This window comes from Camelus bactrianus, chromosome 21 (genome assembly GCF_048773025.1).
Source record: "Camelus bactrianus isolate YW-2024 breed Bactrian camel chromosome 21, ASM4877302v1, whole genome shotgun sequence".
NCBI classification, from domain to species: domain Eukaryota; kingdom Metazoa; phylum Chordata; class Mammalia; order Artiodactyla; family Camelidae; genus Camelus; species Camelus bactrianus.
Window position 1 is genome coordinate 28,885,664 of NC_133559.1, and position 14,054 is coordinate 28,899,717.

General features: G+C 48.4%; 1 protein-coding gene across 3 annotated transcripts in view; it reads left to right on the forward strand.

The window, feature by feature from the left end:
* The window catches only part of RGL1 (ral guanine nucleotide dissociation stimulator like 1), a 257,819-nt gene that overhangs the window by 234,399 nt on the left and 9,366 nt on the right, over nt 1-14,054 (forward strand). For all 3 annotated transcript variants that reach the window (XM_074349938.1, XM_074349937.1, XM_074349936.1), the window contains 5 exons: nt 477-563; nt 1,881-1,913; nt 3,918-4,039; nt 6,449-6,538; nt 10,815-11,001. In XM_074349938.1, the coding sequence (XP_074206039.1) occupies nt 477-563; nt 1,881-1,913; nt 3,918-4,039; nt 6,449-6,538; nt 10,815-11,001 (519 nt within the window). The remainder of the gene's footprint in view (nt 1-476; nt 564-1,880; nt 1,914-3,917; nt 4,040-6,448; nt 6,539-10,814; nt 11,002-14,054) is intronic.

Below are 14,054 nucleotides of genomic sequence, written 5' to 3' on the forward strand. Positions count from 1 at the left end.
TGCCCCCGCCCACTCCTCCACCGATGGCGAGGCCACCCCTACCGGGGCCGTCCTCAACCACCTGAGTGTCTGCACGCTGTGAAAGGAGCAGATGTCCCTCTGGCCTGAGTCTAAGCAGTGTGGAAACCCACTGTGAACACGTGGGAACCGCCTCCTGGCTTTGGGGCTTGGTTTTCGTGACTTTGAAAGTGACCCTGGTGATGGAGTTCCTGACCCATTTGTGTGGGAATTTAAAACAGTTCATTCATAGAGGTTAGCGCTCGTGGCCTTAAAATAGGCCTGAAATGGTCCTTAATTATCCTCCAAATGGTGCCGAGGCTCACCGAGCCGTTCCAAGAGTGCCTGCGCCTTCATCTGCACGTGGGCACGCTGTTGAAGGGAGCGGACCACAGGTCCGTTTGGTCCGGTGTGCAGGTTACTGAAGCCCTAAGCTTTTCAACAACGGCAACGACGGGTTTGCTGTGCTTGCCTTCCAGGGTGTGATGCAGGGGACTGTGCCCTACCTGGGCACCTTCCTGACCGACCTGACCATGCTTGACACGGCCCTCCCGGACTACATCGAGGTGAGTTCTGGGCCGGCGGGGCAGTTGGACCTGCCGCCTTCTCACTGGTTACCCCAGAGGGAAATGTGCTTCTGTGTCTGCGGGGGGCCCACTGTGAACGTGGCGTTATGCTCCGTGCTCTGAGGAGCCCAAAGATGAAGACCGCCAGCCGTGGCCCCCAGTGTGGTGGAAGGTGTACATCCAAGCAGGCAGTGGTGGGTAGAAGTGATGAGAATTCAAACAGAAACACACCGAGAGAAGAGGAGACGAGGCCACGACCAGTTCCAGATGAGGGGGTGGCATGGCAGGGCCTTGTGAAGGAGTGGGTTTGAGCAAGACTGTGATGTTGGGCAGGACTTGGACAGGTGGAAATGAGGGGATCATATGCCTTAACACTCTGCCTGGTGGGGCAGGGGGTCGGTCCAGTTTGTGGATTTTTAAGTATCCTTCTTTGGTTTGTTTGTTTCACATTATCACCTTCTCGCTCTCTCTCTCCCCACAAATGGGAAAGAAGTGAAACCCAGTCAAACAAGCTACGTGTTAGTAACAGTAATAGAGTATTGCATGGAGGAGAGATTTGATATTCGAGATGAAATTTTGAGGACTTCTTGCGTATTTAAATGCATCCCACCTTCCTCGTCGTCACTTGCAGTCAGCCTCTCACTCTAACCAGGAGCAGCAGCCACTTGGCGCGTGCCTCCCTCCGGGCGCGCCCGTCACAGGGCCCGTGCTGAGTCTCACACCCGCTGCCTCAGCTGGGCTCCGGAGACACTCACCAGTGTTGGGGATTCCGGTGGTGGGGCGTGACCAATGATTTAGAGATTAAATTCAGCCTTCTGAGAATAGGGTCGGGGGAGGGGGGGATGGAGAATTGAAACTTAACTTCTATGATGATGTTATGTAGAAGTGTCTTCCCTTTCGATAAACCATCAACAATTTGGTTTCCAGTATGAGTCAGTAACCATCTGTCTTCATCGCTTTGGGGCCAGGAAAGGAAAAACAAAAGTGTAGCCGGACATTCACTCAAGCTTTTGCCTTCACTGACTCTCCGAATGTATTTGGATTCTCTGAGTTGTAAATCCTTTATCATTGCTGTTTGAGTTGGTTTCAGACATTCTAGGAGAAGGCTGTCTGCCCATCCTGTCCTATTATAATTAAAAGAATGTCTTTCTTTAAGCGAATGAGACATCTCTTCCTCCAAGGTAGCCATGATAACGGTGCCATGAATAACTGTGACTTGATTGTCCCTTTGATCTAGCTTAATACGACCCAGAACAGACAGGGCTGTGCTTCAAAGTAGCTTGGTTCGTCACTCTTCCTTTTTCTAAATTCTTTCAGGGCGGCCTGATAAACTTTGAGAAGAGGAGAAGGGTAAGTGGGGGCTCGGCTGGCTGTGGTTTTCCGTTTTACTTCATCTGGGCGTGAACAAAATTATTAAGGAGTGGAGACAAGTTTTTTGTAGAGGCAGGAGAAAGAGAATTAGCATTTATTGAACATTTATTGTGTATCACTGTGCTTGGTGTGTTCCTGCGTGTTACTGCCCGAGAGCCCTGTGAGGTAGGTTTTATCATCCTCAATTCAAAGGTGAGGCAGCCAGGACCCAGAGAGATGAAGTAACTCGACCAGAGTCACCCGGGAGGACAGCCAGGGTTCAGCTCCTGTCCTACCTCTCCAGAGACCACATTTCTTTCTTAAACCCCTTCATCACCACCTTCTTTACAATCAGCTTCAGTAAGAATAGGTTCATCCTATTAAGGAGAAAGGGTTTCATAGCGCAGATGATATCGAAGAGGGAATAAAGACGGTTGGCTTTTGCAGGCCTGCTGGAGGGAGGGGAGGAAACAGTCTTCATGGTCACACGTGGATAATTGCTTTTCTTCCCCGTCAGCAGAGGAGGGGGGGTTGTCCATCCACTTGAATTTTTCTGGGGAGAGCAGAATAGTTCTGCCCCGCACTAAAAAAGGCAAAACAGAGCTTTGAAAATTCGCTATGGCGTTAGTGTTGAAATGGTGTAGTTGAGCGATTCGAAGGGACAGGAATGAGCACAGTGATAACTTCACCGTCCAGTGTTCACACTGTTCAGTTACCCACTCACGCTTCTGTCCCACGAGCACTGGCTGCACACGGCCCACGGCTCAGGCACTGTGGCAGGCTGGGGATGGCAGGAGGAAATCCCGGAGCTCCCTGCCCACCTCACGTCCACAGTCAGCGAGGAAGGTAGACAAACAGGCAGTTATAATGCAGCCTGATGTGGGCTTGTGAGCAGAAGTTGCGGGTGTTACAGGAGCGCACAGGAGGGGCGTCTGCCCCCAGCCTGTGGGGGTCTGAGAAACCGCCAGGAGGAAAGGACATTGAAGTTAACACCAAAGTTGCAGGAGTTAGCAGGCTGAACTCGTAAGTAACAAGATAGGCTAACCTAGAAAAACGTACGTCTTCTGTCCCTGGTAGCGGATGATGACACATGTTCCTTGAGGATGCTAAGCCCGAGGGTGGCGGGCATTGAATGGGGAGTTGACACCCATGGAATCTTCTAGTTGCTGAGCTGCTTCTGCCATGTCCTGTAATGACACAACAAATCCAGCTACTGCCTCCACATTTACCCATCTTTGTCCTTCAACTTCAGAATAACCCTGGATGGTGATCTCTTTCCTTTTAAGACTAGCATATTAAACTTTTGGGAATTTTGAGTATAAAACCTAAAGCTATAGCTTCTACCCATTGCTGACTTAAAAAAAATCTTTATTGAAACATCTAAAGAAGTATAAATAATTTTGGACATAATTATACACTTGTTTCTCTTGTGAGCTTTAAAAGACTCAGTTAAGTGATTTACTAGGTAGTGAAATCCCAAGGACTTAGGCAATCTAAACATCCAAGTTTATGAGGCCCTGGACTGTTTGGATATTCAGCTCTACCAAGACTTATTTATTGAGGGGTAAGGGTTGAAGAAGATGGGGGTAGGGAACTTGAGAGCTTCTCAAAGTTAAGTTTTTTTCTATATCTTTTAGGAAACAGAATTTTAAAATACATTTTAGCAGGACTCAACCTTAAAAAATACGTTTTCTGTCCCAAGAATAGAAATGGAAGAGAGAAAAAGGAAGCCACTGCGACCTGAGGGAACCCCTAGCTTGGGGTGCCCTGGTGGCCAGTTTTATTCATGTAAGTTGCTTTCTCAGGGAGGAAGGAGGACTTGACAACTAAAGCGTGCTGAGAGTCAGAGCCAGAGTTAGGACGGACGAGTGATTCAGCTACTGTATTTCTAAGGAAGGCAGTCTTCTCCATCACTTACCCTAATGTGCTGTGGTTTCATGTTGAAAAGGCGTCTACCTGATTGGCCTTGTTCACTCCTTCTTTTTGCTGGTCTGTCTGCTTTAGGAATTTGAAGTGATTGCCCAAATAAAGCTCTTACAATCTGCCTGCAACAGCTATTGTATGACCCCAGACCCAAAGTTCATCCAGTGGTTCCAGAAGCAGCAGCTGCTGACAGAGGAGGAGAGGTAGGTGGCCACGCCGCCCACCGGGGTGGAGCTGCGGTGCTGGCCAGAGGGACGCTGCATCCAGTTCCTCGCCCGGCCATTTATTCAGCAGCGACTTCTCGAGCAGCTCCTAGGTTCTGGGTCCTCGGTTTTCAAAGGCTGATGGTGGAGCAGGAGAAGTTGGATGGATGGTGTCAGAACTCTTGCTACCATTTACTTATCTTTGTAACCTTGAACAAGTGACTCCATCCTCCTGACCTGCAGGGTAGGATCCTCATCTGTAAAGTGTTTGTGGGGATTAAATGCAACCTCTTTGGGGACAGCACTGTTCAGTGCTTACCACCGCCACCACCGTCATCACCATGCTTGTCACTAAGTGCTAAGTGGTGTTAGCTTTGAGGGAGCTTTCAAACAGAGAGGAGAGGAGCTCAAGAAGCATGGAAATACATTAGGTAATCAGTGGGGAACAGTTCACTGGGCCAAGGATCGGGGGAAAGAGGGAAGCTGTCATAAAGGCCTGAATGTCTGGGCTGGGCTGTGAAGGAGAGAAAAGATTTCACCAGAACTGGAGAACAACAATCCAGACAGAGAGGAGAGCGTGAACCCAGGCCCGGCGGCCTGACGAGCTCGGGGTCTGGAAGGACAGTCAGAACTCTCGTGCGGCTGGTTCACAGGGGACGGGTCTCAAAACAGAGAAGGACAGGCGTGGACGGGTCACTCATCCCTGGGCCTTGAGTGTTGGCCCAGCAGCGCTGTGCAGCCCTTACCCTGCAGTCCCGGGGAGTAGAGACCGCAGGCTGAATCCTGCCCACTGCCTGGTTTTATACTTTCAAATGGTTCACATAAAAAAGAATACTGGGACATTATTTGAAATTAAAATTTTAGTATCCAATAAGAAAATAAAGTTGCACCAGAACACAGCCCATTCCTTTACATCGTATTTACGGTTGATTTTATGCTTTAAAGGCAGAGCTGCATTAGTGGGAACAGCAACCACATAGCCTGCAAAGCCTAAAATACTTCTTATTTCATCCTTTACAGAAAATATTTGCTGACCCCTGCTGTAGACCAGGGGCTTTCCTTGAAAGTTTATCACCAGGGAGATTGCAGTTACCAGCAAAACAAGTATCTTGCCAATGAGGAAATTGAGGTTTTGAGAAATATTATAACCAGTTAGTGATAGAGTTTGGATTCAAGCTCAGGTCTCCAGACACTACGTCCTAAGCTCTGAAGGTGTTTATAACGTTGAGCAGATCATGTAAACTAAACACGTCCATTTCCTCATTTGAAAGATGATTTCTGAGATTGTTTTTAAAATTTCAGAATAGGTTCGTCCTGTTAGGTTAAAACCCTTGATTCGGAGCACTCATCCGTTAATGAAGCTGGTTTTTTTTTCTTTAATGTAAGAAACAGAACAGTTTCCCTCTCTTTACATTTTCTGGTCTGATGATCAGTTTGTACAAACTTCCTCTTTCTGTGCCTCCTTCTCACGTATGGAACGTACATACCGTGGCTGGTGGTTTGGATCAGAAAGCACGGGCTCTAAGTATCAGCAGCGCAGTGGACCTTTTAATGATTAAAGGAGTCTTGTTAAGCATATCTCACTTTTTCTTGCTGTTTATAAAACTCCTATAGCTAAAGTTAATAGTTGAATAATTCCTGTATCAGTAAATACCTCTGCTTAACCAACTCCCTGGAAACATCTTTAGGTTTAGAAAAAGTACTCATAATGAGCAACTCCCCAAGCCGACACTCACCACTCTTACCCTTCCTCACCTGCGCAGGACTGAGTACACCCCCTAACTAGAGCTACGAGCTTTCACAAAAGACATTTCAAGTAAGATGTGAATTCCTCTTGTGCCCATGGAAGTCAGCCCTGCCTGCCATATAGATGTCTCAACCTGGAGCATTTTTAATTTAGGATGTTTTGGCAATTAAAAATTACATTTCTATGTTTTGATCGGTAATAGAGCTGCCTGTGTCTATTTACTGAATATTAGATAGTTTACAAAAGCCTCTTCTTCCATCTCCCTTAGAGGATAGGTAGGTTGCACCCGTGCGCACACATACCATGTAACAGGAGGCAGGTGGTAGGGGCGGAAGGATTCCTATCCTGGTCTGGCCGTGGGATGAGAATGATCAGGGAACAGAAGGGAGTCAGCTTTTGAAGCAGGCAGATCCGTGCTTTTTTGAGGCGAACCAGCACCAGCCCAGATGTCAGTGGGGGGCCGAGGGGAGGAAGCACACGTGTGAATGTGCAAGGTCTGGTCCTTAAGCCAGCGCCCTCTGACAGTTGTCGCAGAACAACACAGTGCCCATCTTTACTCTGAATCATCAGAGCCTTCCTCTGAAGGAAAACCAATTAATCCCGTGAATTTAGATCTGTTCACTTCTCCAGCTCCGCCCTCACCAGCCCCTTCTCTTCCCCAGCTACGCCCTCTCCTGTGAGATTGAAGCGGCCGCGGACGCCAGCGCCACGTCGCCCAAGCCTCGGAAGAGCATGGTGAAGAGGCTGAGCCTGTGAGTGTGACCCTGGGGTCCCAGGGCCCCGGGAGGGTCCCATCAGAGTCGGGGAGAGGACGGGGATTCAGCGAAGCTCCCCTGAGCCCATTGGCTCACTTGTTAAATAGCTGATCTTTCTGCCATGAATTTAGCACGTTTTCTGAATCCATCCATCTTTCTCCACTGTTCTCTCTGGGAGGAGCCACCATTGGCTCCCGCCTGGACACTCCAGCAACATCCTTACTGGCTGCTGGCCCCACCCTTGCTCCAGCCATCTATTCACTCCCAAATAGACTGGTAGTCTGTTAACACGTACACCAGCTTAGTTTGCTTCCTGGCTTTAAAACTTCCAGTGGTTTTGTTTAGACAGCACCTGAATGCCTTACCCTGTTTTGCATGATCTCCTAATCTTACCACCTTCCTGGTGTCCAACCCCCTTGTTCACCAAGATCCAGCCTCGCCCGACCCCCAGCCTCCTTCAGCCCCCAGGCTTGTTCCTTACTGGATGCACTAGACGCCTGTACCACGTGTCCCTCTGTCCCGGCGTGTGCTTTCTCTGGGGCTTGCTCCTTCAGATGTTGGCAGAAACGTTACCCCCCGAGAGGGTATCCCATCTAATGTTGCTGTCTGCCCGCACCCCTCAGCCGTGCTGGCTGTTTCCTCCAGCGGAGTGTAAGCCCCAAGAGCAGGAACCTTGTCCACCATGCTCATGGCCGTCAGCCCAGCTCAGTGCCGGGCACACGAGAGTTCCCGCCAGAGCTAACCTGAACACCTGTCTCCCTTTGCACACAATCCAAAGTCTTTACACGACTCTTCACCATCTGTGGTACCATCCCAGCCCCGTCCGCCCGTCCCATACCTGCTTGTCCTCACCTTTCCCCGCTTACTCTCTGCACCCTGCCACCCAGTCCTCCCTGAACACACTAGGCACCCTCATTTTTATTTGCCATTTCTTCTGCTCAGAACACTGTTCCTCAGATAGCCAAATGGCTCCCTCCCTCACTTCCTCCAGATCTTTGCTGAGAAGCCCCCTTCTCATGAGCCTTCCCTGACCACCTCATTTAATGCTGTAACCTAACCACACCCCACGTTACCTGCCTTTGGCGCCCACTCTCACCGTCACCTGCTTTGAACGTCTCCATTGTACTTCCGTCCAGCGGACATGCTGTGCGTTGTGTCTGTGATCTAGAGTGCAAGCTCTTTGAAGACAGGCGTTTATGTCTGTTTTTTGTTCATGGCTTGTATCCCCAGAACCTCGACCAGTGCCTGACGCATAGTAAATGACTAATAAATATTTATTGAATGGATAAATGGAGCCATGAGCCAACACTGTCCTGAGAACAATACCTGTATATTTCTCATACAATCTACAAAATAACCTAGTAGGTCCTGCTATTATGCCAAATTTTAATCAACCAGGAAAGGAAGGCCCAGACAGGGCAAAGAGCATGCTGGCTGTTGTGGGGCCTGGGCTCAAGCCTGAGGTTTGGCCCCAAAGCCGAGGTCACAGCCCTTTCACCGTGCCACCTGTTGGATAAATACTTTGGGAAGGAAGAAGGGAAGGAAAGATGGATGGGAAGTGAGGAAAGTAAGACGTAGAAGAGGTGAGAAGATGAGGAGGGAAGGGAGAGAGGATGAGGAAGAAGGGAGGGAAGGAAGGGAGATGTTAGTTTAATTGGACCCTGTGCTTGGATCTCAGCAGTTTATATTAGAAGAGTCTTAAGAGAACCTAGTCTCTGTCTTGAAGTTCATCTCTTAGACGTTCAACTCTGAACGACATTAGGCCGATGACTCTCATGGAGGCTAAGGAGCTTAGTTCAGAGAGACAAGGGTTATCCTTTGATTAATAAATTTGTTCTTCTCTTTTGAAGATGTATACCCGGGTCTGATCTTTGGGTGACACAGTCTGCACTGGCCAGGGGCGCGCAGGGACAGTGATCAGGGAACCCGGACGTTGTTCGCGGCAGAGTGGGCTTGGGAACCACGCTGACCCCACAGATCCCAGCGCCACAGCCACTTGCTGTGTGAATTTCTGTCCTGTCCTTTGTGAGACGAGGGTGATAATGTTCACTCAGTGGGTTGTTGTCAGGGCTAGCAGGCTTGTCACACCCCTAAAACAGTGCCCGGCTCACAAGGGGTGCCTGAAAAGGTACTGGTTTTATATATATATATATATATATAAAATCCTCATTGTTTCTACTACTGTTGTTTTATACAGACAATGTTTGTTTGGGTTTGGGCCCATTTGCTAGTTTCTGCGCATCCCATTCCTTCTTGTGCCTTACACCTTCCCTCCTCGTTGTCTGTTGATGGTAAACAGTCTTTGTCTGAGAAAGCCTTTATTTTGCCCTCACTCTTGGGATTCTGTTAGGTGGGTACAGAATTCAGGGATGACTGGTACTTTCTCTCAGCGCTCTGAAGACATTATTCTATGCCTTCTGTCTTCCATCGTTGCTATTGAGATGTCTGATGTCTGCTGAATTACGGCTCCTTTGCATTATGCCTCCAGCCATGTTGCTTTTAAGAACTTGGGTCTTCTATACCATCGTGCAGGTTAAGTGGGTATTTAGCCTTATTGACCCCAGATGTGGTTCCTGGATCTGAGGATTCACGCGGTTCTCTCGTTCTGGAGTCTTCTCAGCCACCGCCCCTTCAGCCACGGTCCCTTTTTCCCTTCGCTCATCTGTCTTCTTGCGGAACTCCTCTTCACACAGGCAGGCATTCCGTACCCCATTCCCTGTGCCTTTTAACCTCTTTCATTTTTCATTTTGATTTTGATTTTCATTTCATTCTTCATATTTTGATGCTGACCTCTGAGGATTTTCTTCAGACCTATCAATTCTGGTTCACAGTTTTTCTCTTCAACATTTGATCTTTCCACTGAGTTTTAAAATTTAAATCACTACCTTTTTCACTCTAGAAGTAAACTTCTTTTTTTCCAAATTATCTTCCTGTCCTCTTGTTAGAATGTCTTGCTTTTAACTCCTGTTCTCAATTTCTTCTTGTATCTCTTTAATGTTTTTAAACACACTTGCTTTATAGCTTGGCTCATGGTAGACGCTTGAATATTTGTTAAATGAATGAATAAATTACTCATCTCTTTCTGAGAGCTCTTGTAATCTTAAGTCCTCAGGGGTCTAGATTTGCTCATTTCATTATGCCTGTTGACTCCTGCTTAGGGTGGGCTGTTTCCTTGTGTGTATTTTGTAATTTTATATTGTGAGTTCATCTTTATCAGGGAATTCTCTGCCGCCTAAGTTGAAGGAATATTCCTCCAGAAAGGTGTTTGGGTATTTCTGTTTGTCTGCTTTTCTAAATTCTAGTTTCTTCAAAAGTCTCACTCACTGGCCTGGGAGTTCCCAGTTCTTAGACCAGCTAGGCAGCAAATCTGAGTGAAGTGTTGGCTAAGATCGCACGTGATTTCGAGGAGACATTTTTCTTCCACCCAAGCTCAGGCCGGCAGATAAGTCTCCCTGCTGTCTTTCTATGCCAGCAGGAGTGTATTTTTCTAGCCCATCTTTTTACTCAGGGTGCATGAAGCTCTCTGAGGGTCCTGGCTCTGTATGAGGGATGTCAGTGCCCACCCGCCACCGTGCATGAACAGAAGCCCTCATCTTTGGATGCTATGTGTGTGTTAAAACCCCTGTCGCTAGTTTGCCGCAATCGGCCCCTCCCGCCCCCCGTCCAGAGCAGCTGCAGAAGGAGCTCGCCTGCTTCTGGTTTTCTGTTCCCTTTTCGTTTCTGGCCTGCAGGGATTTTCCTTACTGTCTTGCAAGCTCAACTCTAAAAAGAATTGTCCATGTTTTTACCGAGTTGTTTTATGGTGAAGGGGCTGAGGTTATTTTAGTTCATTAGATTATCGGAAAAGGAAAAAAAAGCCTTCCCCCTTGGCTTCCTGCCCAGCGCAGGGCTGGTCTTCGCCTTCAGCCTCCTAGAATTTGCTTCCTGGTGGGAGGTGATGGGGTGTGGCCATGGTGTTTCGATCCTGCCAAAGTGGCCCGTAGACTTTCACCAAAAAACGGAGAACTGCTGACCCACAAAGACCTCAGGTTAACATGGCCCTTCACTCAGCCAAGCAGTCCGCGTGCTCTTTGAGGCTGCAGGTAACACCCTGGGACAAGATGTTTACTCTGATCCTGTTAGAAACTTGCTAGCAAATGCTTTCCTAAAATAATAATGACAGGGCGCACACGATTAAGAAAACATCGAGGACTTAGTTAACACAAAACTATTTGCTTCACCATGGATTCCAGACTTGTAAGAGCCCGAATGCCTGGCGTTATGTTTTCCGCAGACTGTTTCTGGGGTCGGACCTTATCACCAGTAGCACGCCTACCAAAGAGCCGCCCAAGTCCGCTGCCAGCGGGAGCTCCGGGGAGAGCATGGACTCCGTGAGCGTGTCATCCTGCGAGTCGAACCACTCGGAGGCCGAGGAGGGCTCCATCACGCCCATGGACACGCCCGACGAGCCTCAGAAAAAGGTGCGCGCTCGGCCCCTGCCCGTGACTCGCGATGCCGGCGCCTGGCACGGTGTCTGCCCCGGGAGCAATGTCTGTTTGCAGGTTGCTCGCTCGACAGTGTGTTGCAAGTCCTGTTTTTTCAAGGTGTTAAAAGCATAGTTCATTCTGGGAATTCCTTCCCTATAGAAACGTCTAAAAGCGACAAGCCTGCTGGTTTGCTCATCTCACCTTTGAAATGCTGTTCCCCGCCCACGTCCAGAGGCAGCTGGCGGACTGTGACGTGGAGCGGGAGCTACACTTTACTTAGGAGATGTAGAGTGTTCTTAGAAGGAGCAGAAAGTCAAGAGACAGAGATGCGGCAGTTTCTCGGTGTCATACTGTGTCTCAGCCAAGCTTTTACCACAATAATGCTGCAGAGCAAATCACTCCAAACCTCAGTGACTTAACACAACCACCATTTATCCTCTGTCATGCTCCTGCAGGTTGGTTGACTGGGGTTGGGCTTGGTCCTAGGGCCCAGATTTGGCCCAGGTCTCCTCTACCCGGCCACGTTGCTTTTGGAGTGAGGAGCTCCGCAGGGCAAGCTCTTAGCATGCCAGACTGGTGAGCAAGAGGGCGGTCCCAGCCCTGCAGCCGCATAACAGACCTTCCCTGGGGTGAGATCAACATTATTGGCCAGAGTAAATCATGTGGCCAAATCCCCCATAAATAAATGAGGTGGGGAACTAGACGCCGCTTCTAGAACTATGGTGTCACAGGGCAAAGGGCACGGATGCGGGAGATGGTGAGGAATTGGTAACAATCTACCGTGTCCCCCCAAAAGGGAAAGTGATGGGAGGTGATAAAGGAATTCCTGGAGAAAGCTTTTATTTTCCATGGCTATTTTTCGTATAAATACATGAAAGAAAAGACCCACCTTAGTCTTCTGTACACATCTGCTTGAATCTGTTGGTCAAGGAGCTGACATCAGAGATGTCACCTCTACATCTGGTCACACTTGCTGTGTGAGTGACTTCTGACCCCTTAGCTTCTGCTTTGGCCAGTGAGGTGGAGTGTTAGGAACAATGCCTTTGTTTTGTTTGTATCCGCCATCCTGCATGGGGATCTGTGTGCTGTCTCGCTGTGTTATAAGCCACAGCAGCGATCTGGGAACCATCAGGTGCCCTTGTCACAAAGTAGCCAAACCAGGAGGGACTCATGAGACTGAGATGCCTCAGATGCTGCCCTGGCGGGTGGGACTTCTCACCTTTCTGCTTTGAAGTCTAGGTGAGAACACATCTTTAATGCTCCAAATATTGAAGGAAGGCTTGGCAAACACCTCCAGACTGGCTGTTCTCTCCAGCGTGCCTTCTTAACAAGGGGTGTAAGCATTCCCCGTGACTTGACAGTCAGCATTGAATTTGTCAGAATCCTGGAGCAAAGTCTCATCATTCACCTTTTGACAGGTTCTCATGCTCTGTAGGCCCCATGTCTGATGACAGACATTGTGCAACAGTGACAACTGAGATACGCCCACGCCTTTGTGGGGTTTCTGTCCGGGAAGAAGGGGGAATCACATTTGCATCTGCTGGTGCAGTGGACGTGCACATGGCCCAGATCATCCATCCCCTTTAAAACTGTGCTGGAGCCCCATGTGTGTCCTGGGCACCCCCCCCCCCAACCGGCTGCATCCTTTTGGTCTCCTCCCTTATCACACTGACTCTTTAATTTCTTGCACAAGTCATGAACTTTAATTCTTTGGATGAACCTCTCAGAGTCATGAATTTCCATAGGTTTAAAAATGAGTAATTGAGTTGGATGTGAGTAGTTGCTGGGCTGCAGAAGTGCTGAATGTTAACTGGAGAGGCCTCACTTCTGCTCAGCACACGGCTGGGCCAGGAGGCAGTGGTCCCTTCCCACCCTGCAGCCCTGCGGCCCTCCGCGTCCACCCTGCCCTCCCCACTGGCTACATTGCAAGGTCGCCCTTTTGAGTAAAGTGTAATCATTCATCTTCCTTCATTCCCCTGATCACGACTTTTAAACATTTACCTAACGTCTGCTCCTCGCTACTGAAGTTCTCAGTAAAAATTTGGGGTCTTGTCAGGTGATTAGTTTGGAGTTTCTGTAACCCAGGCATCTTCAGGGCATCATTTGAGTTATGGATGTCATTAAAATCATGGAAAATCTAACAGGAAAATGGGTTTATGTGGAGGAAAGGGAAGGTGAAAAAAATTGAACCAATAATTGGAAAATGGACCCTCTCGGCTACTGTGTGGGGCACCTGCAGGCAGAGTTAGGCTGCTGAAATTACCCGCCACCAGTTAGCCCTCAAATTGAGCCACGAAGTTGATTCACGTGGGAACCTAAGGAGTATAACTAAACCACACTGTGATGGGGGCCACAGTTTGACTCCTGCGCGTCAGAGTTGCCACTGGCTCTGATTAAACCAACGTATAGTTATGCCACAGGGGGAAAAATCCGTAGGAAATAAAATAGACTCCATTTTACTTGGAAACCAGATAACCAGAAAACTAAACTTCCATGCTTTGTTTCCATGGAACGGTAGACAGGTGTGAAAGAATTGAGTAAGTAATTTATTTTTTAAAGGACTTCCAGATTATTTTATTGGATTAATATGGTATAATTTAGCTTAACTTATTCTGAGAAATTACTTACAGTTTTCTATAGTAAGACTTGCTATTTTAAATGATTCAATTAATGGTTTTTCCTAGAACACCATCTATCTAGTGAGTTGGGGGCGCCCCATTTCTTTGCTAACTGGTGTTGCACATATCAGAACTCTGTCGTTAGTCAGAAAAACCCACTAACTTCAGCGCCTCGCTCCTTAGTTATCCTTGACACCCAACATGAAAACGTACGCAGTCGGTTCTCGAAGCCAACGTGGTCAGTGGCGGAGCCTCTCGTGGGTTGCGTTCCCTTGGGCAAGTCGCTGTTTCCCTGAATCTCATTTCCCTCATCTTTGTGATGCTCTGCACTTGATTCACGAGGTAGCTGTGAGGCCAAAATGAGACCCGACCTGTAAAAGCTCATCACAAACCTCACGGCGCCGAGCGCCCCCGAGGTGATCACTGCCC